The sequence below is a fragment of the Poromitra crassiceps genome (genome assembly GCF_964638095.1).
Source record: "Poromitra crassiceps genome assembly, chromosome: 3".
Classification (NCBI taxonomy): domain Eukaryota; kingdom Metazoa; phylum Chordata; class Actinopteri; order Beryciformes; family Melamphaidae; genus Poromitra; species Poromitra crassiceps.
This window is the reverse complement of record NC_139625.1, coordinates 43,574,220-43,600,863: the sequence shown is the minus strand read 5'-3', so window position 1 is coordinate 43,600,863 and position 26,644 is coordinate 43,574,220. Positions and strand designations below refer to the sequence as shown.

Sequence of the window (26,644 nt, the reverse complement as noted above, 5' to 3'; positions counted from 1 at the left end):
GGATAAACATCAAGAAGCATCTGAATTTCTTATCAGATGCAAAATTGTAAACGTATGATATACCGTGCAACTTACAGTACATTGGTTACATTTACATTGAAAGTGCGTGTGTAGAGTATAGCATCTTATAGTACAGTGAAGGGAAGTTACATGCACCAACCTGAAGAGCGTGCACGTGGCTGGCCAAACATTTAGCGCTGGTGTAGCTGCAGGGGGCCGTGAGCCACGACTGAGCCTCACTCATCCAGCTCTGAGAGCTAGCGATCATCTCCTCATGCTGCTGAAGCCACGCGTGGATCTGAACGTAACACAAGGCACATTCAGCGCAACAAGATTACATTTAGAAATCACACACCAAGAAATTATCCTACAAAAACTTCACATACTGCACAAACTGTATTTCAACTGTTTTTTTTTCTATCCAGTATCCACACATCTGACAAAGAGAATCCGGTTCACCTGTTTCCACTTTTTTCCACACAAAAAAGCATATTGATGAAAAGATAGTCATAAACCCCAATCAAAAACGTATCCATAGCTGTAAAAGTACAGATACTGTACAGTCATTGACCACAACCAAAAAAGCCATGAAAGCACAAATACAGTGCGAATACGGTCGCAAAGCTGACAACCATCATAAGGAGGGAAAGACTGAGGAGGGACTGAAAGTGAAGTAGGCACATTTTCAAGATGGATGCCCCAAAAAAGTAGAGAAACTATTTAGGAGTTTCATCTTCTCTTCTGTGGGCTTGAAAATCTTCTCCAAATGAATGGTGCTTTCAAGTGCTGTCAGAAGTAATGTTCTGAAAAAATTCTCTGAGTGCACATGAATGAATGGCCAACAAAGTGGTCATTAGAGATGGGAAAGTTGTAATTGTATCTATTTCCAAGTTGCAGAGTTTTAATGTATTGTATTTTATGGATTTTAGGGTGGGGGTATTGTGAGTATTGCTAATGATACTATTGAATGCTATGCTAACAAGTCTAGAGGAACAAATATCACTGATTAGATAATGGCTAGTGAAATAATTAAATACATAGCTCTTTTTTCACACCCTAAGCCCACTGGTCAAAGTGGGCCAGAACCCTCCGGTGCGCAGTTCCTTTAAGACTTTCTGTGCCTGAACGCCGTTGGGGGAAGACATGCAGCTGCCTGTCAATCAAAATCCGATTGCTGCAGAAGCAGTCATCATGATGCATAATTTCCAACAAGGAAACACATGGCTGACGTTATGTCGTTAGGGTAACATAAACAACAGTTAGTCTCTCTCATAAATTGCTTCTAAATTGTTCCAATGCAGTATTTTAGACCTGTCAGTGGTTTTAATCGTGCTGTCTATCCACCTTATTTTTGTGAGGCTCCCGCTGTAAAATAATTCTGGGAGCAATATCCAGTCTGTGTTTACGCTGGCTTGACGCTGCCTGGATAGTACTCTGCACTGCAGGAGCAGCAGCCCATGACTGCAGCGTGTGCCTCCTCGCATCGCATTTCCTTGTCGAACTCCGACGTTAAAAGTTTGCTCGTCACAAAATAACACTCGTTTTGGGAATGTAGCCTAATGATGTTATCTATCACATCCGCTAACTGTTGCTCGTTGAACAAGTCGGCATTTATCAGCTCAGCTGCACCGTTTACAGATGGGTACATTAGACGGGCTGTGTTGTGTCAAGCTAGACGTAACGGGGGAAGAGGACAGCAGAAGGAAGTAGAGAGAGAGAGAGAGCTTTTACGCATGGTTTCATGGCGCCTCCGATGCTTTTAAATGAGCTGTTTGATAAAACTATTTATAACCCTTATTAATAAAAATGCTTATAAATGAGCCATTTAAATTAAATTAATTAAATTATTAAAAAATAAAATAAAATAAAATTGACAAATTGCAAAATGCAATTTAAAATGTGCATTTTTTAATCCATTTTCATATTCTTGCTTATTCATTTTCATAATTTGTCCTTTGCATAATTCATTTCGCCTTTACTTTACCATTAGACTGTTTTACTTAAAGCACAATTATGCCACACTGTATACAGGTTAATTAAGTAGACTACTAACTTGCACAATAAATAATTAAATAAATAATTTGCTATAGACTACATGATGTAAAAAATATGTGTGTTCAGGAACGCATGAAGCTGGGGCGGGAGGAGAACAGTGACGCGATGAAGGTTGGAGTAGTAGTTCCGGCAAGAATTTCAATCCACTTTCACCCCTGCCTAAGCCTAATCTTAACTAGGGATGGTCCGATCCGATACTCAGTATTGGTATCGGAGCCGATCCGGCCAAAATCACTGGATCGGATATCTGGTGGGAAAAAGAAGTAGAATCCGATCCGATCCATAGCCTAAACTATCACTAAATGCTTCACTAAACTTCGAGCAATGCGCTGTCACGGACACAGATGAACAACCGCAGCATCGTGCATGTGAACAGAGTGAGATTGCACTGTGCGTTGTCACCACAGCTGTGTTGATCAAGGAAGAAAAAAGCCACGTGCAATTTAATACGATGCAAGTGTTTTTAAGCATTGGAAACGTCAACACCGCGGCGTAGACTGCCTGCCTGCCTGATAGCTGCCGGTCACTGTATCACACACAAACCTGACAGCAACGTTACAGAGAGAGGGAGAGAGAGGAGATCAGATGCAGATTCACTCCTAGACACCGGTGAGCCTCAAAACACACCGGCAGCCGTGTCAATTCCGCGCAGCACAGCATGCTATCACAATCAATAATAGGCTACGTTACCATTCCCAGAAGTGAAGTCAAATCTACGCACTTTCTGCATAACGGATCGGCAGATTAACGCTAATAAACACTCACCCAACTCAGCAGCGATAAAGTTAGATGTTCTCTCCTCCTGTTAGTCCTTATTATAATTAATCCCAAAAGTCAAAATCTTCCTTGAAAACAGCAAATAAAACTAGATTAGGCCATGTGTCCGTGTTTACTAACACCATGATCCGTGAACTGCGCTCCGCCCCTTGTTTCACGCAACACGCAAGTAGGGGTAACCTCGCGTCACCAGGCTCTCTCTCTCGGGACTCGGGGAGACCAGGGACAGTTATAACAAGGACGTGTGTGTGTGTGTGTGTGTGTGTGTGTGTGTGTGTGCGTGCGTGCGTGTGAAGGGGGGGGGGGGGGGGGGGGGCGCACACCCCCCAATCACCATCAACGGCACAGTGGTGGAAAGGGTGGACAGCTTCAAGTACCTGGGAGTCAAGACCTGACATGGGCCAACCACACCGCCACTGTTGTCAAAAAGGCGACTACACGGACTCAGGTGCCTGAAGAAATTCGGGCTGAGGCCAAAAATCCTCAGGGACTTCTGACTGGCTGCTTCACCACCTGGTAGGGCATTCACGACTAGTGAATTTTACTAGTCGACTAGTCGTCCCTAAAGGTAGTCGACTAGTCGACTAACCGTTTTTAATTTATTTTTAACTCATTAAGTGCCATAGACGACCTAACTCGTCTTACATAATCCAACGCTTAAGTGCCAAGGACGGACTAACTCGTCTTACATAAAGATTTTTTTTTTTTGACAGTGGGACATCAATCAACCCCTTTTACATCTTCGAGTTAACTATTTGGAGCAAGAGCATGTGTGTAATCTATTTTACCGACCACTAAGTGGCGACAGAGACCGAGAGAAGTCACAGCCACGGGACCCAAAAGCCACAAAAGCAGCCGCCTCCCGCGGCACACAGAACGGACAGAGATCCCTTCCCCCCAGAGCCGCGCAGCAACGCGCGAACACACACACACACACACACACACACACACACACACACACACACACACACACACACACACACACACCGCGGAAGCAAGCCATTCAAGGAAATGGCGACGCGATTACAGTAATCCATTTCAGACTCGTCTTGCCCGACAGGCAAGCAGGCAGGCAGGCACGCAGACAGACAGGCAGGCAGCACAACGCGCTTCTGACACGCCCGCTGAAGCCAGGAGGAAGGAGGAGAAGACACACGGAGGGAGGAGTTTGAATGAGAGGGGTGTTTCCTGTTGTTATGGAGGAAATTACTGTTCAAAACTATTGTTTAGAATGTCTGACGGTCTTACTGATGCCAAAAATGAATGGTTAAAGTGACTGTTTCACAAAAAGCCATTTATCTCTGAATAAATTTCCAGACGCTGAAACCATGCTGTACTCAACGGCTAATATCTACATAACTACTAACTCTGCAAACTAACTCTTTTAGACAGAGAAAGCACACATTCTATTAGTTATTTTTAGATGATTGATGTTCATGAATTCTTAACAGAAAAGAATCCTCGGCTGTTCTAAAATGAGCCAGAATCGTCAAAAACACCCCTGGCACAACTTACCTACAGGAATGAAAACATGGCTGGCATTCAATGTGTTAATAATTTTTTTTTTTTTTTTTTTTTTTTTTTTAATCTTTAAGAAAGAACATGAGGTATTTACACGACATACATGGACTATCATATCCCATATCCCCCACAAAGAACATCAAAACACAACAAAACAAAACAAGAAAACTGCATAAGATACACAATAATCCAAGAACAAACAAGACTATTGGACAAACAACCAAACAAAAACAATGCATTCAGCTCCTATCCTGATAAGCCTAATGACACTGGGGTAAAAAGTTCTTAAAGTCAAACTCTGTATGTGGTTGCCATATTTTGGGGATGTCTAAGAATCTGATTCTTGTAGTAAATTTCTTGTAGTAAATGTTATCCAACGTATGGTAGCTTGAGAGTTCATTCCACCAGTGAACTACAGCTGGGGGATTGGATGCTTTCCAATTTAAAGCTATGCATTTCCTACAGTAGCTGCCAACAGGGCAAGATCTATGTATTTACTTTGAATGCATTGTTTTTGTTTGGTTGTTTTCCAATAGTCTTGTTTGTTCTTGGATTATTGTGTATTTTATGCAGTTTTCTTGTTTTGTTTTGTTGTGTTTTGATGTTCTTTGTGGGGGATATGGGATATGATAGTCCATGTATGTTCTTTCTTAAAGATATAAAAAAAAAAAAAAAAAAAAAAATTTTTTTTTTTTTTGCTAAAACGACTAGTCGACTACTAAGCACAGTGTCGACTAGTGGTTTTACTAGTCGACTAGTCGACTAGTCGACTAGTCTGTGAATGCCCTACCACCTGGTACGGGAACTGCACCACCATGGACCGCAGGGCGCTAAGAAGGGTGAGGCGCGTAACAGGATGTGAGCTGCCAAAACTGCAAGATCTGTACAACCAGCGGTGCCTCAGGAGGTCCCTGAAGATCATCAAAGACACAAACCACCCCCACAACAGTCTGTTCTCCCTGCTACCCTCAGGGAGGAGATACAGGGTCCCAAGAGCACGCACAAATCGCTTGAGGGACAGTTTCTTCTCACAGGCCACGAGACTCCTTAACATATACAAATAGTGTAGTAGCCGTACTGTACCGCACTGTAGATGCTACCATTATGTATGACTAATGTTCAATAGGTATACGCTATTTGCACCTAACAGAATGTTATTATGTTTAATTATGTTTAAAGTATGTTCATGCCATTTGCACTATGGGCAGTGAACACGCCACTGTCTGTGGCGTGTCTTACTGCTTTATTGCTTGTTGCCTCTAGTTTTTTATTTATATATCTTTTATTTTTTGCACTATGTTGTAACGGAGCCTACAGCCCAAGAATTTCACACGTGATACTTGTACTACGGAGTGACAATAAAAATCTTGAATCTTGAATCTTGAATGGCTTAAAAAGAAGCAGCAGCATTAGTGCATTACTGAGTCTATGTTCTGGGCTATAGCCTTTCATTTAAGGAATATTGTTCCACAGATTGAACATGCTGTTTAGATGGCTGCGTTAAGCAAAGTGCATTGGTAAATGTATTATTAACAGCTTAGTTGTATAAGCGAGGGAAAAAGATCGGATCGGATTGATATCGGTATCGGCAGACACTCAAGATTGTGGTATCGGCATCGGATCGGATATGGAAAAAGTGGTATCGTGCCATCCCTATCTTAACCACATTATTTTCCCTTGCCGCACGTTTTGAGGAAGAAGCAATTGCGGCGACCAATCAAATTAGTTTGGGGGCGTGGTTTTCCCGGGCCGTACTAGGAACAAATGTTGATCCAGGAACGACACCAACACGGTGATATTAGGAGGTGCCTGTAGCAGCAACGAAAACAGGGGCTGCTGGGAGTTGTAGTTGTTCTGACCTTGCTGAGGATGCCGGTCCTCTGCTCCGCCTGTTTGGCCAGCTGGGAGTGCAGCTGCTGCACGTCGGCCAGCCGCTCGCTGAGCAGCAGCGCCTCTTCTGGCTGCTCCAGGTCCTGCATCTCCACCTCCAGAGCTGCCACACAGGAGTGCCACCCGTCCAGCTCATCCCACACACGCTGCACACACAAATAGACATACATTATGGGAAGAGAGTACATAGGAACATAGGCAGTAGTGATGCGCGGGCTGCAGTTATAACCACACTGACCGCGGATATCCCGCCCCGCGGGCGGGCCAGATCATAAAAATAAACATTCAGATTAATAGCGGATGGGTTGCGGGTGGTTGAAACGATGTATCATTAACTCATTGAGTGCCAGCCACTTTTGGAGAACGGACGCTCCCAGTGCCAGAGTTTCAGAGCGTTTTCAGTGATTTCTCGAGGCCCACAGAATATTGTGTGATATTACTATGTAAACACCGAACATGCACAAAGAACGATGAGACTCTCTTCTATCATCTGCAAAAAAAAGTTTATTGATCCCATTTTCCGTTCTTTAGTTATGAGCCGGAGAAGATAGGCTGTTTTGAGCAAAAAGACACTTTTCAAATTAGAAGCTGAGTTATTCCGCCTTTTGTGAAATGCAGCATTTCAAGCACATTCACTGAGTCTGAAGATAATATTTTCTGATGTAGTGACATGGTGTAGTTGTGTGGTGCCTGCGTGCCCCACCCCCCTCTCCCCCCCTCAGCTGCAAACTCCTCCCCACACTAACACACAGCCTAACACGCACCCAGTCTATTTTCGGAGCGCTCCGTTTTTTTGCGCCGGCTCCCAGCGCGACAAGGAAATGCCAAACCGGACTGCAGGGAAAGGTTTGGCCCTTCAGCGTCGGGTGCTGCCTTTCTGGCGGCTAATCGTGTGAAGAAACTATGCAGAAAGACAGACAGAGGCAGAGGGGCTCAGTTGTGTGCGCGGATTGACTGCTGTTTGCAGCCAACATCAGCTGCAAGTCAGAGCCATCTATATGGCTCTGGCTGCAGCATGAGCGGTTTCTCTTTGATCACAGGCGTTTTTTCCTGCTGTTTTCGGACCTTCCTCTAATCTGGAGAGCACTGTCGCCACCTAATGGGTCGGTAAAATAGGTTACACACATTCAACATGCCCCAAAATTTTACAGGAGATATATTAGGCTTTGATCCACGTCCCACCGTCAAAAAACGCAATTGACGACAATCGTCGTCATTGGCACTCTACGTCACTAAAGCAATTGACGACGATTGTCGTCATTGGCACTCAATGAGTTAATGAGGAAAAATAATATTAATTACGTTCTCTAGTCTATGAACGTATTTTAACCTACATTTTTCATCAGGCACATTCTTAGTCGCCTATTGTAGATCCCCCAAAGGACCCACGGCCGTAAACACAACAATAGCCATGTGCTAGGTCGCAAGGCTACACTTTTCGTCCATATATGGTCAATGATGTCACCCTCAAAAAGGAGTCTCCGCTGAAGACGTGTTTGAAGAGAAGACGTGTTCGTATTTTCCCATACAATGAGGCAATCAAGTAAACTAAACTTAAAGCTATAGCGTTAGCCGAGTAAGCTACATGAGGGCAAGTGGTGGACTGGACATAATACACCATGGAAGTTTATTTGGAGTCTTGGACTGCAGCGATCGCACCAACGGCAGCAGAAACCGTAAGTTCGCTCCTTTTATAGCGTTTTATAGCGTTTATAGCATAAATAGTATGAAATAATTTGCGCAGATTTATGGCGGGCGGACGGTTCATGCATACACGCAGATTAGGATGCCATAAAAGCTCATCCGCGCATCTCTAATAGGCAGAGACACTGGTATGAAAGAAACATCTGCATAGATGCTACAGGGCTCCTACACATTTTCAATTTAAAAATGTGATACTTTTTACTTTGTCTGGTCTATGATTTATGCAGATAGACATCTTGCCCCTGCTAATGAGGTTATATTACTGTATTCGGTTGTTAAGCTGTGACGTATGACCTCCCAACAATACTACTTCCGGGTCCAAGCGCCAAGCCGAGAAGCCGCTCTGCGTTGTCAATATACCGCAGTGCTGTGTCCCTCATTGTTGGAATAGATCCGAGACAATTTTTTTTTATTCAACTGTCATTCTACCGCTTTATTTGTGATGAGAAAGAGATGAGGAAATGGCTGCAGTTAATAAGGTACGTTACAATTCGGAGAAAGCACGTACAAAAACAACGTTTGGCGGCAAGTCTAAACAGATTATCTATAAAAAGTTATATTAGGTTAGAAAATTATTTATAAAAAGATATCTAAAAGATTCACGGGATCCGCCATAGTTGTTTTGAATGAGGCGAATGAGGAGCGGTGCCGTTTGACCCCGGAGGTGACCATCTGTCGTCAGTCTTAACAACCGAATAAATACAGGTGCAGCTCAAAAAATTATAATATCGTGAAAAAGTGCAATATTTTTTGTCACTCATTTCAGAAAGTGAAACTCATATATTATACAGATTAATTACACATAGAGTGAAATATTTCAAGCCTTTATTTCTTGTAATTTTGATGATTATGCCCTACATATAATGAAAACCCTAAATCAGTGTCTCAGAAAATTAGAATATTACATCAATAAATCAATAAAATAAAACAAACAAAAAAAAGTTCATTTCCATGCACTCAATACTTGGTTGGGCCTCCTTTTGCATGAATTACTGCATCAATGCGGCGTGGCATGGAGGCAATCAGCCTGTGGCACTGCTGAGGTGTAATGGAAGCCCAGGTTGCTTTGATAGCGGCCTTCAGGTCATCTGCATTGTTGGGTCTGGTGTCTTTCATCTTCCTCTTGACAATACCCCATAGATTCTCGATGGGGTTCAGGTCAGGCGATTTTCCTGGCAATCAAGCACAGTAATACCATGGTCATTGAACCAGCTTTTGGTACTTTTGGCAGTGTGGGCAGGGGCCAAGTCCTGCTGGAAAATGAAATCAGCATCTCCATAAAGCTTGTCAGCAGAAGGAAGCATGAAGTGCTCTAAAATGTCCTGGTAGATGGCTGCATTGACTGTGGACTTCAGAAAACACAGTGGACCAACACCAGCAGATGACATGGCACCCCAAATCATCACTGACTGTGGAAACTTCACACTGGACTTCAACAACGTGGATTGTGTGCCTCTCCACTCTTCCTCCAGACTCTGGGACCTTGATTTCCAAATGAAATGCAAAATTTACTTTCATCTGAAAAGAGGACTTTGGACCACTGAGCAACAGTCCAGTTCTTTTTCTCCTTAGCCCAGGTAAGACGCTTCTGACGTTGTCTCTGGTTCAGGAGTGGCTTGACACGAGGAATGCGACATTTGTAGCCCATGTGCTGGATTCGTCTGTGAGTAGTGGCTCTTGATGCGCTGACTCCAGTCTCAGTCCACTCCTTGTGATGCTCCCCCACATTCTTGAATGGATTTTGCTTGACGATCCTCTCAAGGCTGCGGTTATCCCTGTTACTTGTGCACCTTTTCCTACCACACTTTTTCCTTCCACTCAACTTTCTATGAATATGCTTGGATACAGCACTCCGTGAACAACCAGCTTCTTTAGCAATGACCTTTTGTGGCTTACCCTCCTTGTGGAGGGTGTCAATGACTGTCTTCTGGACAACTGTCAAGTCAGCAGTCTTCCCCATGATTGTGTAGCCTACTGAACCAGACTGACCATTTAAAGGGTCAGGAAACCTTTGCAGGTGGTTTGAGTAAAATAGCTGATTAGGGTGTGACACCATGAGTTTCCAATTTTGAACTTTTTCACACTTTTTCACAATATTCTAATTTTCTCAGACACTGATTTAGGGTTTTCATTATGTAAGCCATAATCATCAAAATTACAAGAAATAAAGGCTTGAAATAATTCACTCTATGTGTAATTAATCTGTATAATATATGAGTTTCACTTTCTGAAATGAGTGACAAAAAATATTGCACTTTTTCACGATATTATAATTTTTTGAGCTGCACCTGTATATGGGATATATGGGACCTGCAGCAATTTGGGACCTGCGTTTCATTGTTTTTGCACAAAATTCTTGCTCAGCAAAGAGTGGAAATATTATCAATGTTTATTTAAAACAAGTTTATTTAAAACCAGTATGAATATTTCTTGGATAAAAAAACACAGTATAGAGATCTCGTTTGACCGTGCCACCGGTTATTTGGTGTGTGTTTTTCAGTAGTGTAAGCTCAACTACAGTGAATGCGAGAAGTGCGTAATTACGGCGCGGCTGAGTGATGCGCACTTTAAAGTGGAAATTCGTTCACCAGCAACACATTTTCTTTCTGAGCTTTTTCAATTAGTTTCTGCAGATTTTTTACACTAAATCCAACAGGTGTAGTTCAATAATTCGTTTGAGAATTGTGAGTATAGAGTTTTTTTCTGCTGCCGTTTCCCCCTTCTCATCAATATCTAGCTCCAGGCACTGTAGTTGAGCCGACCATGTCAAACCACACCGCAGTTTCATCCATGGCTATGATGTCCCTCACCTGTATCTTCTTTGTCTCAATTACCCACATTGAAAATGTGACAAAACTCAGTGAAGTGCCTGGCGTCTTTCTGGGCAACAGCTATCTGTCTTCTGACAGAGCCCGCACAGCGGGAGAGCTGCAGGGCGGGCGAGGGAGCAAGTGAGCCCGCACAGTGGTCAAGCTGCATATGCAAGCTGCAGGGCCACCTCAGTGAGCTGCAGGCCGCGCAGCGCCGAACCTATGAATCGAGCGCACTACACGCTCGAGATGCCTTATACACACAAAAAAAACACAATGCACATGCACACATCCACACATTGACTACAGAAACACTGGGAACTCCTGCGATCATCTCTGGAGTAGACTGACCAGGTGATCCTATGTGAAAACATTGATTTCACATATTTAATCCAGGTGATGTATTCAGTCAAGAAGACATACGGTTTTACAGTGGGGGGCAACATAAGCACATAACTAGAATGACCGCACCACGGATATATGCCTCCGCCAACAAATGAGCAGTCGACATATCCATGTCTGAGCAGACTTTGACGTTTGAGCCAAATGAAGAAATTCCGTCAAGGTGTTACTGAGATAAGGCATTACCGAGCTTGAAAATGGCATTCGTGAGGTCACAGTGACCTTGACCACCAAAATGCAATCAGTTCATCCTTGAGTACAAGAGGACATTTGAGGCGAATTAGGCCATGTCCACACGGAGACGAGTTTAGGTGTATCCGCTAAAGTTTTTTGTCATATAGACGTTTCGTCCAGATGGAACCGCGTTCTGGGACTATACGTTCTGGGAGTATACGTTCTGGGAGTGTAAGCGCCATTTATAAGTTATAATTTTAGATTTTTTGTTTTATGGCATAACTTGTTGGTTTACATTGAAGGAATATATTTCAGTTTAATTTTGATAATATTGCTAAGTATTTATGTGGTTATACTTATATTTGACCACTGTGAGGAGTTGTCCCATTGCGGCCACCGTAATTATCTGTCAAGTTAGAACAGAAAGTGATTTTGTTGTAAAACTGTCAGTGTGAATAAACGAGACGGCGGAGCAACACGGTTATTTTACCGTTGCCGGTTGGTGTTGTTTCGACCCTGCTTAACGCGTATAAACAGTCTCACGTCGTCATTTTATGTGGTTATAGAAATATAAGTCTAAGCAAAGAAGAAATCAAAGTCTGAAGATAGCCACTACATTAGTAAAATAACCAGCTCACGGGGGAGACTACTGCTCGCCATGACGTCGCAAGAACGCAAGCATGACTCTGAATGAAAGAAAAGTAACGTCAGTCTCACCTTGTAAAACGGAGCCAACAACGATGTTTTGGTCTGAAGAAGATGACATTCATGAAGAAAGCCAGCTGCGCTTTGTGTCATAGACCATTCTTTTCACGTTGAACAAGAAGCTGAGTAACGTTAAGTAACCAACGACAACATGGAGGAAAAAAGCACGAGGCAAAGATCCAAGAGCTGCAGTAGCCACACGCGCCATAAGAGGGTGCCAAAGCCAACGGAAAAAGGTCTGGAAGAACAAGTGAGCAGGCGAATAAAGGCAAGAAAGTCCAAGTTCTCACAGTTGCATTTAAAAATGATTAAGATCGATGGATTAATTAAAAATAAGGAGAATCCAGATACTGTTGATGAACATTTAAATGAATGCTCAAAACTACGACAGGAATTTGTGAATGAAAATGACAATGTTCTGTTGCTGTTGCCTGAAGATGAACAGACAGCAGATCAAACGCTCTGGTTTAATCCAAAAATGGAAGACCTCGCCAGTTTCATGATAGATGTCGAGAAATGGATAACTGCTACAAGGCAACGAGAGCATGACAAGGTGCAGCCATACGTCAGTGTATCTGTGACTGATATGCCAGCAAACAAGGCATCTAGTCGCAAAAGCAGCAGATCATCAGGTACCCACTCATCGAGATCTTCAAGAGCTTCAAAAGCCTCATCAATAACGTCTACACGACAGAAGGAACAAGCAGAACATGCCGCCTTACTTGCACGTGCAGCATCCTTGAAACAGAGAGAGGAATTGGACATGGAGGAGTGCAAGTTAAAGGCAAAAAAGGATAAGCTTGAAATCGAGACAGCTATTGCTGCGTCCACAGCCAAAATAGAAGTGTTGAAGAGCCATGAGCAAGAGGGCTATCCTGAGGCAAATTTTGTGGATCCACATCTAGGTGGTCAGGTGCCAGAAGTAAGTTATGATAACACTGAACAGTCAAAGGTCAAAAAGTATCAAGTAAAACAAAAAAGTGACATACAACCAACTGATAGTCATAACCCAGTAAACCTGTGTGAGGTGATGCTAAAACAAAATGACATCACAGAGATGTTAGTCAAGCAACAGAGACTGTCACATCTGCCTCAAAGAGATGTTCCAGTTTTCAGTGGGGATCCACTTGACTTTAAATCATTTCTAAGAGCCTTTGATCATACTATTCATGACAAAACTGATAGTGACAGTGACAGGTTATATTACCTTGAACAGTTTACCAGAGGTGAACCTAGAGACTTAGTCAGAAGTTGCCAGCACATGAGTCCACTTCACGGCTACATTGAGGCAAGGAAATTGCTAGTTTATCATTATGGTAACGAACTGAAAATTGCAGATGCCTACATGAATAGAGCATTCAGCTGGCCACAAATTAAACCAGACGATGCTAAAGCTCTTCATAGTTATTCCTTGTTTCTCACTGGTTGCAATAATGCAATGCAAGATGTTAACCAGCTTCAAGAAATGGAGCATCCCACTAATCTCAGAGTAATTGTCTCCAAGTTACCATATAAGATTAGAGAAAAGTGGAGAGTGTCTGCTTTTGACATTCAAGAAATACGTGGTATGAGAGCAAACTTTTCAGATCTAGTCAGATTCATAAACAGACAAGCTAAAATAGCTGCAGATCCTGTGTTCGGCAACATAAAAGATGCAGAAGATAAAGGAAAACTTCAAGCAAATGTGAAAATGACAAGACCATCTAGGCCAAAGGGGAGTACATTTGCCACAAGTGCATCACCAGCTGCAAATGAAGACTCATCTGAAAAGGGTAAAAACTCTTCTTATCATCACGCCATCAACGCATACCAGAAGCCATGTACATACTGTGAAAAACAACATACATTGGCAGAATGTCAAAAAATCAGAAGTCAGCCTTATAAGGAAAGGCTAGAATTTCTTAAAGGAAAAGGTCTGTGTTTTTCATGCTTGACACCAGGACAAATGAGTAAAGATTGTAAGAAAAGAGCCTCATGTGAATACTGCGTGAAGAAACACCCGAGCCTGCTTCATTTTGCAAAAGAAGAAGAAAATGTTGCAGCTGAGACCAGTCAAAGAAAAGCCACTGAAAGCACTACATCCAGTGAGTCAACACACGTTTCAGGTGGAACTTGTGGAGCGACCGGGGCCGGAATAGACAATCGTGTCTTGTCTATTGTGCCTGTGTGTGTCAAATTAAAGAAAAGCAACAAGATAATAGAGACTTATGCGTTCATGGATAATGGAAGCCAGTCTACATTCTGCTCTGAGAAGCTGATGAAACAGCTAAACATTGAAGGCAAGAAAACTCAAATCCTGCTTCGTACAATGGGCCAAGAAAAGTTGGAGCAAAGCCACTATATCACAGGATTAGAAGTATGTGGTTTGAAAGAGAACATGTATATTTATTTGCCTGGGATTTACACCAACAAAGACATTCCAGTGTCAATTGAGAACATTCCAGTACAGGAAGATTTGGAAAGGTGGCCACACCTGCACGGGATCGAGTTGCCACACATAGATGCAGACATTGGACTTTTAATAGGATGTGATGTTCACAAGGCTATGGAACCGTGGGAGGTTATCCACAGTGAGGATGCCGGTCCATATGCAGTTAGAACAGCTCTAGGTTGGGTCATCAATGGGCCTCTCAGGAGAGACTGTTGCACTACTCCATCTGAAAGTGGACTTAGTGTATGTGTGAACCGCATTTCTATTGCCAGTGTGGAGAATCTGCTGGTGCAACAGTTCAACCACGATTTTCCAGAGAAAGCCAGTGACGAAAAACAGGAAATGTCAAGAGAAGACATTCAGTTCATGGACTGTGTTAATGAGACAGTTAAAAAGGTTGATGGACACTACTACATAGGTCTTCCCTTGAGAAACGAATCTGTCAAAATGCCCAACAACTACAGTGTAGCTGTACAGCGAGCAAACAACCTGAAAAAGAGACTTGTCAAAAATGAGGAGTTTCACAGAGAATATCAAAGCTTCATGGCTGACTTGGTGAGTAAAGGTTATGCGGTTAAAGTGTCAAATGAAAATGCTGTGTCTGAAAATGAGAGAGTGTGGTACATACCTCACCACGGGGTGTACCATCCCCAAAAGGGAAAACTGCGCGTAGTCTTTGACTGTGCAGCTTCATATCAGGGAAAGTCACTGAATGGAGAACTTTTGCAAGGTCCAGATTTAACGAACACACTCATTGGTGTGTTAACAAGATTCAGACATGACCATATTGCCTTAATGTCAGACATAGAAGCTATGTATCACCAAGTAAGAGTACCACCAGAGGACAGTGATCTTCTGCGATTCCTCTGGTGGCCAGATGGAAACTTGAGTGAACCTCTACAAGAATATAAGATGGTTGTGCATTTGTTTGGGGCAACTTCCTCCCCCAGCTGTGCCAACTATGCGCTTAAGAAGACAGCTGAAGATGCTAAAGACACAATGTCACCTGCTGCAGTCAAAGCAATTATTAACCATTTTTATGTAGATGATTGCCTTTTATCTGTGTCAAATGAAACACAAGCAATTGATATGGTCAGGGACTTGACATCGCTGTGTGAGAGTGGAGGATTCCATCTAACCAAGTGGATGAGTAATAGCAGAGCCATCCTTGCCTCCATTCCTGAAACAGAAAGGGCAAAGCAGGTTAAAGATTTGGATCTAAGTCATGACGCATTACCTGATGAGAGAGTTCTAGGAGTGAACTGGTGTACAGAGTCAGATGTTTTCAAGGTCAGGATAAATGCAAAACAGGTACCACAGACAAGACGGGGCATTCTCTCCTATGTGAGTGCTATATATGACCCTCTGGGGTTTTTGTCACCTGTTATCTTGCCAGCAAAAGGCATCCTGCAGGAGCTATGTGGCAGGAAAGTCTCCTGGGATGAGGAAATTCCTGCTGAGCTGGCTCAAAGAACACAGATGTGGCTTTCTGATCTCCCAAAGCTTCATGGTTTCACAGTGAATAGATGTTTGAAACCAACTGGTTTTGGAAAAATCACATCTGCGCAACTACACAACTTCGCTGATGCGAGTGAAAAGGGATATGGTGTCGTTACCTATCTACGCATCACAAATGAAAGAGAAGAAACTCACTGTTCATTCATCATCGGCAAGTCCAGAGTGCTGCCATTGAAACAAACAACAATTCCGAGACTGGAATTAACAGCAGCTGCAGTCGCAGTGAAGATGGACCGACTCATGAGAAAGGAGCTGCAAATGCCACTGGAAGAGTCTGTGTTTTGGTCTGACAGTACTACTGTTCTAAGGTACATTGCCAGTGAAAATGTCAGGTTCAAAACGTTTGTGGCTAACAGAGTGTCACTCATCAGAGACAACAGTGACCCAAGTCAGTGGAGGTATGTCAACTCTGAGTTGAATCCCGCTGACCACGCCTCCCGTGGGATGAATGTAGACACATTCACGAAGTGTCAAAACTGGATTAGTGGACCAGAGTTTTTGACAAAGGACAAGAAACACTGGCCAGCTTCACTTGACATGAAGGAGACACTAACAGATGATGTTGAGGTTAAAGCCACAGTGACTGTGAATGCTACAAATGTGCAAGAGAATCCACTTAACAAGCTCATTTGTCATTATTCAGAGTGGTTTTGTCTAAAAAAGGCAGTTTCCTGGATAATGAAATTCAAACAACTGCTTCAAACACTGAGCACACATCGGAAACTTCTGATATCACAAGCAAGTGATAGTTGGGGTCAGGAAAAGAAAACTGAAGTGGTTACAAACCAAATGCAGAAGTTTAAGTCAACTGTAAAGAGATCTTTGCTCACTGTTGAAGACATCGCAAAGGGAGAAGTTGAGATCATCAAGTTTTGCCAAAGTCAAAGCTTCAGTGATGAACTTATGTCTCTTCAGAAAGGTGACAAGCTTAAAAGAAACAGTCACATTTTGAAGCTTGATCCTGTTGTGCAAAATGGGATTTTAAGGGTTGGAGGAAGGTTGCACCAGTCTGCATTGCCAGCAGATGTTAAGCATCCTGTGATCCTTCCAAAGGAGCATCATGTCTCTACTTTGATCCTCAGACATATGCACCAAGAAAGCGGACACAGTGGAAGGAATTATACTTTGTCCAAACTAAGAGAGAAATTTTGGATTCCACAAGCAGATGCCGCTCTTAGGAAGATACTTTCAAAGTTTCAACGTGCAGGAAGATCTCAGCAAAACCTGGTGAACAAAGAATGGCAAACTTGCCACAAGATCGCCTTATACCTGACAAGCCTCCATTCACCAATGTGGGCGTAGACTATTTTGGGCCCTTTGAGGTAAAACGTGGGCGGAGCACTGTCAAGCGTTATGGTGTATTGTTCACATGTCTCACTGTTAGAGCCATCCACATAGAAGTTGCCCATTCGCTTGAAACTGATGCCTGCATAAATGCATACAGGAGATTTATTGCTAGGAGAGGCCAAGTGTCTGTCATGAGGTCAGATAATGGCACGAACCTGGTGGGAGCGGAGAAAGAAATGCGTGAAGCAATCAAAAGTTGGAACCATGCAAAAATCTCAGATACGCTCATGCAGAAAGGTGTCACCTGGATATTCAACCCACCAGCAGGTTCACATTTCGGTGGCATCTGGGAGAGACAGATTCGTTCTGTGAGAAGAATTATCAACCAGACTCTGAAACAGCAACCTCTGGATGATGAGCGCCTCCAGACATTGTTATGTGAAGTTGAAGCGATTGTCAATGGCAGGCCGATAACAAGAGTGTCAAATGATCCGAATGATGTAGAAGCACTCACGCCTAACCATTTGCTTCTTCTCAAAAAACAGCCAGCACTACCACCTGGAGTGTTTGAAAAGGAGGACTTGTATGCCAAAAGGAGGTGGAAGCAGGTTCAGTACCTGTCTGACATCTTTTGGAAGCGCTGGACTAGAGAGTACTTGCCTCTTCTGCAAGAAAGACAGAAGTGGTCAGTGACCAGGAGAAACCTGAAAACAGGAGATGTCGTTCTCATAGTCGATGAGAGTTCACCAAGAGGTTCTTGGTTGATGGGGAAAGTGGAAAGGACTGTTCCTGATTCAAATGGTCTTGTCAGACGTGTATTTGTCAAAACTAAAAGCAGTGTTTTGGAAAGGCCAATAGATAAGCTATGTTTGCTGCTTGAAATGGAGGAGTAAATGCTGACATGCTATGTCTATGTGTGATATGTTTGTGCTTAAAGCAAAACTAAATTGGGGTTTGAAATGTACGGCTAAAAGAGTTAAAGAGGTGAATTTAAGTTTGAATTTAAATACATGCAAGTCCAATTCATAAATTCGGAGTTTGAGATTTAATGACGCTTTAATGTGTAAAGATGTAATTGTTATGCCCCAGCAGTAACAATTAGGGGCCGGAATGTAAGCGCCATTTATAAGTTATAATTTTAGATTTTTTGTTTTATGGCATAACTTGTTGGTTTACATTGAAGGAATATATTTCAGTTTAATTTTGATAATATTGCTAAGTATTTCTGTGGTTATACTTATATTTGACCACTGTGAGGAGTTGTCCCATTGCGGCCACCGTAATTATCTGTCAAGTTAGAACAGAAAGTGATTTTGTTGTAAAACTGTCAGTGTGAATAAACGAGATGGCGGAGCAACACGGTTATTTTACCGTTGCCGGTTGGTGTTGTTTCGACCCTGCTTAACGCGTATAAACAGTCTCACGTCGTCATTTTATGTGGTTATAGAAATATAAGTCTAAGCAAAGAAGAAATCAAAGTCTGAAGATAGCCACTACAGGGAGTATACGCTAATTTTTCAAAACGGGTCCCAGAGTGATTAAATCTGAAGACGCCACCCTTGCATTTCCGTGTTTACAACCCATACGCATCTTTCCTGAAACGATGACGCCATAGCCCCACCTCTCTCCACCAGCAACAATAACAATCATGGCAGTAGCTACTGAGCCTGTTGGGGATCTTGCAGCAAAATATAATGCTCCTCTATTACCACCGTCAGCAACAAGTGGAGGACACGGAGAACAGCGTGTACAACATCCTCAGGGCTCCACACAGCTGACTCTTCATCGGATATTTCCCAGAAGGCTTAGCGGCGGCTACATTTTTACAATAACACAAACAAAATCAGGCTTAACGTGTTAGATAGAAATTATATTTATTTTTAATACAACATGCAATTCTGGAATATTTTAATATTGGACAAAATGAAATGAAATGAAATGTAAACCCTGAGTGTAACCGACATACTCTCTTGCCCTATATATAGCCCTCGTAAATACAACGTGAATAGGGAAGTGAGAGGTTTGACGAACACAGGTTGCACTGTGATGTCTGTGATATCCGCTCGTGTCCACTCCAACAAGACTTTAGCTTACTTGATGCGACTTTTTCAATAAAAACACATTTATGCCATGAGTTTATATAATGTATATTTATGTTGCATCATTTAGCCTGTGCTGTGAAGTGCAGGAGCGGCCAATACGCTGGGATGTGTTTGCAACATGTCTAAAGATCATGGAAGTGGATGATATCAGGAACGTCACCGATAGTTAACGTTCTATATTGTAGGCTACAGGGAGACCATCAGCCCTGCTGAACAGCTCTGCATTTGCCTGTATACTGTAGGTTTAATCATTTTATTCATCGACATGGCAAACCTCCCCGCAAAGCCAAGGGTTTAAGCTGCTCGCTACAGTGAGATACACATTATAGACTGTGCGCCCCTAGAGGTTGTATGCCATTATTGACGAGATTGTCTTATTCTCTGTTATTCTACAGCGGTTTCAGTGGTATTCAGTGGTTTCATGTGGATACACACATTTCTTGAAACGATTCCATGTTTATGGAAAACTTTTCTGAAACGAAAAAAAAAAAGGTCGCTTCTGTCTCCGTGTGGACATGGCCTTAGATCAAATTCCGTCAAGGCGTTCCTGAGATATCACATTAACGAGCATGAAACTTAAGTTTTGTCATGAAAAACTCTTTTAAACTTAAACTTTTAAACCAAGTTAGGAGTGTTTTGAGTCTACCAGATGTCTCTGTCCATATGCCAATTTGTTTCAATCACTCTTTTTTGGCTCCATGGTCAGACAGAAACTACCATGCCTGGAGTGAGAAGGGGCTAGTTTCCATCAAAGACCTATACATAGATGTTCATTTCACATCCTTTGATCTGCTGAAGAGGAAGTTTGGGTTGCCCGGCACAAACTGGCTCAGATTTCTGCAAGTCAGAAATTATGTTTCGATCCAAGATTCGCACCTTTGAAGCACTCCCAAATGAACATGTTTTTTTCTATGTATTGCTGAGCCGTCCTCACTCCAAGCATCTCATTTCTAGATTTGTATATTTGTTTGATAACTGCACCACGGCCTCTACTGAGAGGATTAGAGAAGCGTGGCAGGGGGAACTTGGCATTGACTTGTCTGACATTATATGGGATAGGAGTCTGTCTGTGATACAACTTGGCTCAGTTAATAGTAGACACCAGCTGATCCAATTTAAAGTTACTCACCGTCTTCACTATTCTAAGCAGAAGTTGCAAAAGATTTACCCGTCTGTCTCACCCCTGTGTGACAGGTGTCAGGTGTCGGAGGGCACTCTGTATCATGCCTTCTGGTCCTGCCCTTTACTTACCGGATTCTGGGCTAAAATATTTGATTGGTACTCTAAGGCCTACAAAATAACCCTTCAGCCAGAGGCAGAACTCACCATCTTCGGCTGCGCGCAACAATCTCTGACACAGGGGACAATTGTTGCCAAGAAACTCATTCTGCAGAAATGGAAGCCCCCCTCTCCACCCTCTTTTCAGTTGTGGTTGGTGGACATGATGTCTGTTATACGAATGGAGAGACTCAGGTTCAACTCACCTGGAACTCTTTGGGACCCATTTCTGGCCTACCTTGACAAGGTTAGGGGTGACGGGTGATTCGCCCGGCCGGGCATATATATATATACAGTGTACATACAAGCACATAAACTCTGTATGTAACTGGTGGCACTGTGTTGTCATTTTGGACTGTATGTATGTTTTTTCTTTATTTCTTTTCTTTTCCTGTATCTGAGTTTGTTCATTTTTCTGTGTTCTAAAAACTTGAAATTGCAAAATAATTTTGTTGAACGTTTGACGAGGCAAATTCCGAGAAATTCCGTCAAGGCATTCCTGAGATATCACGTTAACGAGCCTGAAAATGCGTTCGTGAGGTCACAGTGACCTTAACCTTTGACCACCAAAATCGAATCAGTTCATCCTTGAGTCCAAGTCGAAGTTTGAGCCAAATTGGAAGAATTTCCGTCAAGGCGTTCCTGAGATATTGCACTAACAAACAGCGGACGGACGTACGGGCAACCCGAATCCATAATGCCTCCGGCCTGGCTATCGCCGGCGGAGGCATAAAAAAGGGCTTTGGACAAAAACAACTACAAAGTCACAACTACAAAGGGAAGTAGATTTCTATTTTCCATTATTCACCACCCACCTTCTGAGTGCTCTGTGCTTCAGCCACAGTGGGGCTTCTCTGTTCCAGTTTGTCCTGGACTGATCTCAGACCAGCCTGGACCTCACAGAGCTTAGCTCCCAGTCTGTAGACAGGACCGCTTCTCTCCACTGCCTCTCCCACCTGCAAACACATTCAGAGAGAGCTACAGTATGACCCAGGATGGAGTATTCCAGTTCAGTGAATTTTTTGATTGTCAGTTTGTCTTGGCCACTACTTGGCCAAGTGACTGACTTTTTATTTCCTGTCTAAAACTATATATATATATATAAAAAAAAAAGTAATTATCCTGACCACTACAAACAATTTAAGGAGTTTCAACTGTAAAAACCTGTGCATGTAAGGATACTCAAACTTCTAGGCACTTAATTATGTGTGATCCATCAAGGGGGCTGGCCCTTTAGCCGAGTGGTTAAACGTCATGCCAAAAGAAGCTTGTCTTTTGTGTGGGCTAAGAGATCCTATGTTCGAAGCCGGCTCGGACGCTACAATAGTGATACAAATGTTGATGCGTTTCTTAACCCATTGACACCTGATGCAGCATTTGTGTGTATATCCCTCATTTGTGTGTGTATCCCTTTAAGACTGCGAACCGCGTTAACGCGGTTCGCGGTCTTAAAGCACACACAAATGCTGCATCAGGTATCAATGGGTTAAGGATGAACATCTATTTGCAAATCAAAGTATATAAATCTCTAAAAGGTACTACAGATGTTGTTCATTTATTTTCACAGTACTGCGGCAGTGCTGCTAGAGCAGTAAAAGTGGGTGCTTTTGTTATTTAAATGTTTTCTTTGGCATTAACGAAAGACTCACTGCTGCCACGGTGTGGTAGCAGTGCTGCGAGACTACACATCAACATCCGTATAAAGTTTTTATTTTGGAAAGATGTGATTTATTGCGTTGTGTGCCCTGCTGCAAATCAAATGTCGCGCATTTGTGACGACAAAATATTAAACTAGAACTTGAGCTCAGCTATGACAGAAGTTAAATATTTGGTACCTTCTCCTCCACTTCCTGTAGCGCCTGTGTGACCTCGTGCAGCGAGCCTGTGATGTCGGTGGGGACCAGGCTGTACATGTCAGAGTACTTCATCCTCAGGCTCTCCATGATGCGCTGCAGCACGGCCTTCTGGGTACACAGCTGCTCGTGGACCTCCTGCAGGCAGGGAGAGAGGATCATTGCGTAAATGAGACAGAAATAGTGCGTGTGAGAGAGAAAGCAATTAAAGAATTCCATACTTTTAAGATTTTGTCTGGTGTTAATTAGGGGTCCAAGGACGAAGTGCGTGGATCCCTATTCTATCTGTTCCGTTTATTATTATTGTGCTTGCTGACAAGCAAGGCACAATCTTGAAATCCCACATACTTATTTTTATTATTATTCTTCTTGCTATCCACTTTTTCTGCGCGTAATAACTCCCCCAATTTTTGCGCCACATAGACATGCCAGACCTCAAAATGACCGGCTTATTGAGGACAGGTGTGCTATGACTTTGCTAAGGGTTGGCGAAAAGCGGTTTGGCCGCAATTCGCCAGTAAGCGCCATTTTTTCCCCCATTGACTTGCATGGGGTTTAGAAAAATCTTGCAAAATCTTGCAGTAAATTAGCTGTTATTCAGAAACCATAACAGCTAGAGCTACGATACTTGGTAGGGAGGTGCACTGAGGGGTCTTTTACTATACCCGAAAAAATTGCACCAATTGACCAGATGGTGGCGCTATAACAGCCCTCCTTACCTTTTGGTCCATAACTTTTGAACCGTAGGGTCTATCATCAAACTTCTTTTTTCCCTGGATTCCTTGGGTCCTCCCGCATCTACTCAACTAGGCCACGCCCATTTCCGTCTGACTAGATTTTCCGCCATTTTGCATTTTGTCCAAAACCGTTTTTTTGCTATTTCTCCTTGAAATTTTGTCCAATCTTCACCAAACCAACGCACACATCATGTGGGGACTGTCCCGCACAACACTGATTTGGAAGTTTTTGAAAAAAACGCACCGTTGCGATATAATCCACTTCCAACTTTCTGTGGGTGGGGCCTATTTCACAAAGATCGTCCGATGCTAACCAAACTTGGTACAGGTGTGGAGGGATGTACTCTGAGCCTATAGGAGAAGTATTTTGTCATTTAGCCTTTAGGGGGCGCTATAGCAGCATTCAGTGCCTGTCCCTTCTAAATTGTTTTATTTTGAAGAGCGGCAGGAAGTGCGGATTCATTCTCATTATGGCCAGCCTTCCTTCTTGTATGACACTTGTCACTTGTCGCACGCACGCTATTGTACAGACAACAGACACACCTATGCTTGTATCACAGTGGGTATATCACTCATGGTCTCACTCTCATTTGCATACTGTATGTTTTCAGCAGCTCTTCTCTGTTAAAAACCAAATGCTAAAAGTGTACTGGAAACAGGAATCCGGTGAGATTTGACCAGATAAATAGAGCTAAAGAGCAACTCTGAGCAGCAGCGTTGCATGTTGGGTAGAGCAGTGTTGCATCTTGGGTAGAGAGAATGATATACACTTGTCGCCAACCATGGGAGGCCTGTCTGTTCTGTTAGCTGCTGTGTTAATGTAGCATGGAAACATGTCCAGAAAACAATGAATGAACAAAATTAACTGAACCCATGGGTAAGTGTCACCACTTTGTGATTGTTCATTATATACAGCCAGCTGGGTTTGAAAACATAATGGAAGAGATAGCCTAGTGTGAATAGCCTAGTGTGAATGGAGGCTGTTAGCCACAACAACTGTGCCTTATAGGCTAACCTCAGCCAGCCAAAACAAACACCTTGTCCCCCTGGCGTTAGGACACACTGTTCATCAATGTTTGGGACTAGTTGCAACAAGCTAATTGAGCTAATGCTAGCATTAGGCCAGCGTTTCTCAACTGGTGGGTAGCGTCGCGGGGCCGTTTTGATTGGATCGTGGACATTGACTTTTTTTTTTTTTCTTTTTTTTCCATTTGTTAAATTCAGATTATTGAAACTGGATTAGCCTGACCAGTTTTACTTGTTTAACAAGCTGAAGCATATGCTCTGCCTGTAATTCAAGAGAAGTCTGCCTTTTCATTTCATATTTAATTTTAGTTCAATTCAGATGATTGAAACTGGATTAGCATGGCCCCAGTTTAATTAAAAGTTATGACCAGTTTAACTAAAAAGCATATAGCCTGCCTGTGATTCAAGAAAAGTCTGCCTTTTATTTCATATTTCATACAGTTCAAATAAGACTTTCTGACCATGACCAGTTTGACTTGTTTAAATTTAAAAACATACAGTATAGGCCTGTAATTCAAGTCTGCTTTATTTCAATTGGTTTTTAGCCCTAGTTGCACTTCTGTTGCACTTTCTTGTTCATTTGACAGTGCATGAAGGCATTGTGTATTAAATAAATGCGCTATTTTTTGTGCAATAAATTTGAGTGGTTTAAAAAAAAATCTGAAATGTGGGTCGCGACTTCATGACAAGGAAAATAGTGGGTCCTGAGGCTACACCAGTTGAGAACCACTGCGTTAGGCGTTAGTTAGCATGCTACCCAAGCAGCTTCTCTGGCTGACTGGACACATGACAACCGATCAGCAACTCTGTAACAAAACTAAAAGGGTAACATTACTTTGGTGACCAGGGACTATTATCAGTACATTTGACTTCTTACACTAACATAATGGAAGATAGCCTACATTAGTTACTGGCTGATTAGATGCAGCCATTGATAGCTTTTCACTTGTGTGTTTGCAGCTCTGGTAAGCCTGCTAGTTTTGTAAACAGTTGTTGTCGCAACCATAAACATGAATGACACTACAAGGAATACTACTTCTCTGGAGGTTATCATGGCCTATTTTCCTTGAGACAGTTGGAGACATTTACAATACATGGTAATTATTGATGCTGTAGTTTGCAGGTAATGTAGTTTTAGATTGCAGAGATTGGGCCAGCCTTTTGTGTCTCTCTAGTAGGCTACAACCAGTCTGACTTCCCCAACTACCAAGTACTTCTACTCCAAAGTCCTTTTACTCACATAGGCACCCCCATAACTACTTAGTCCCCCTAGGTCCATGGGCAGGGACTTTGGAAGCCAGGCGGTGCATGGCGAGGACAGCAAGCACAATTACATTTTCGTTAGGAAATGTAGACATTCTAGTTATTTTTATTATTCCGCCATAAAACAGCATGCACGTCAAAAACCGTAAGGGCTACAGTAGCCAGACCTTGCACATAGGTTGGAAATGTGCCCCACTACTCAGAGACAAAAAATTAGCTTAAAAAATTATTGGCCAGATGGTGGCGCTATAACAGCCGACTGCACGTATTGGCCCATAACTGCTGAACCGTGAGGCGTAGAATCAAAATTCCACATCTGCTGGATTCCCTGGATCAATACGCATCTATCCATATAGACCACGCCCATTTCAGTCTGCTAGATTTTCCGCCATCTTGGACTTTCTCAATATTCTTTTTTTCGAACTCGTCCTAGGCCATTTGCCCGAATGAGCCCAAACTTTTTGTGTGTCATCTCTGGACTTCCCTGATCTAAAGTTGTACAAAGAATTTGGATATGTGAAACCGTCTTGAAATGATAAATGTTTAAACTTTTGATGACACATGCCCTGACACTAAACACACACAAACACACACACACACACACACATGCACACACATATACACCTATACACACACACACACACACACACACACATATACTGTATATATATATATGTGCTTGCCACATCCTAAAATGGCTGCCACTGCTGCACTTCATATCCCAGATTGCCTCACTCCACACACAGGTGTCAGTACATACACACACACGCACACACACACACACACACACACATGCACGCACGCACGCACGCGCACACACACACACACACACACACACATATACACCTACAGTATACACCTATACACACACACACACACACACACACGCCACACCTGCACCTAATTCTGGACTGATCACCACACACCTGCACTTAAGAGGCTAATCAGCCTCTACACTCAGTGTGTGTCCTTGACTGCAGAAGGCTGTGTTGGTGTTTCAGTCCTTTGGTGTTTATCCTCCCTTCAGATGCATTATTAAGTAAGTTGTAGTTTTGTTAGCCATTGTTGAGCCATTCCAAGCAATCCTGATCTTAAAGGTGAATTGCATATG

General features: G+C 42.7%; 1 protein-coding gene across 1 annotated transcript in view; it reads right to left on the bottom strand.

Annotated features, from left to right (window-relative positions):
- syne2b (spectrin repeat containing, nuclear envelope 2b) overlaps positions 1–26,644 on the bottom strand; it is a gene marked incomplete at its 5' end in the record, with an annotated part of 121,538 nt that overhangs the window by 14,746 nt on the left and 80,148 nt on the right. The window contains 4 exons of the mRNA XM_083633032.1: positions 161–298; positions 6,213–6,389; positions 21,470–21,610; positions 22,490–22,645. Coding sequence (XP_083489158.1) covers positions 161–298; positions 6,213–6,389; positions 21,470–21,610; positions 22,490–22,645 — 612 coding nt within the window. The remainder of the gene's footprint in view (positions 1–160; positions 299–6,212; positions 6,390–21,469; positions 21,611–22,489; positions 22,646–26,644) is intronic.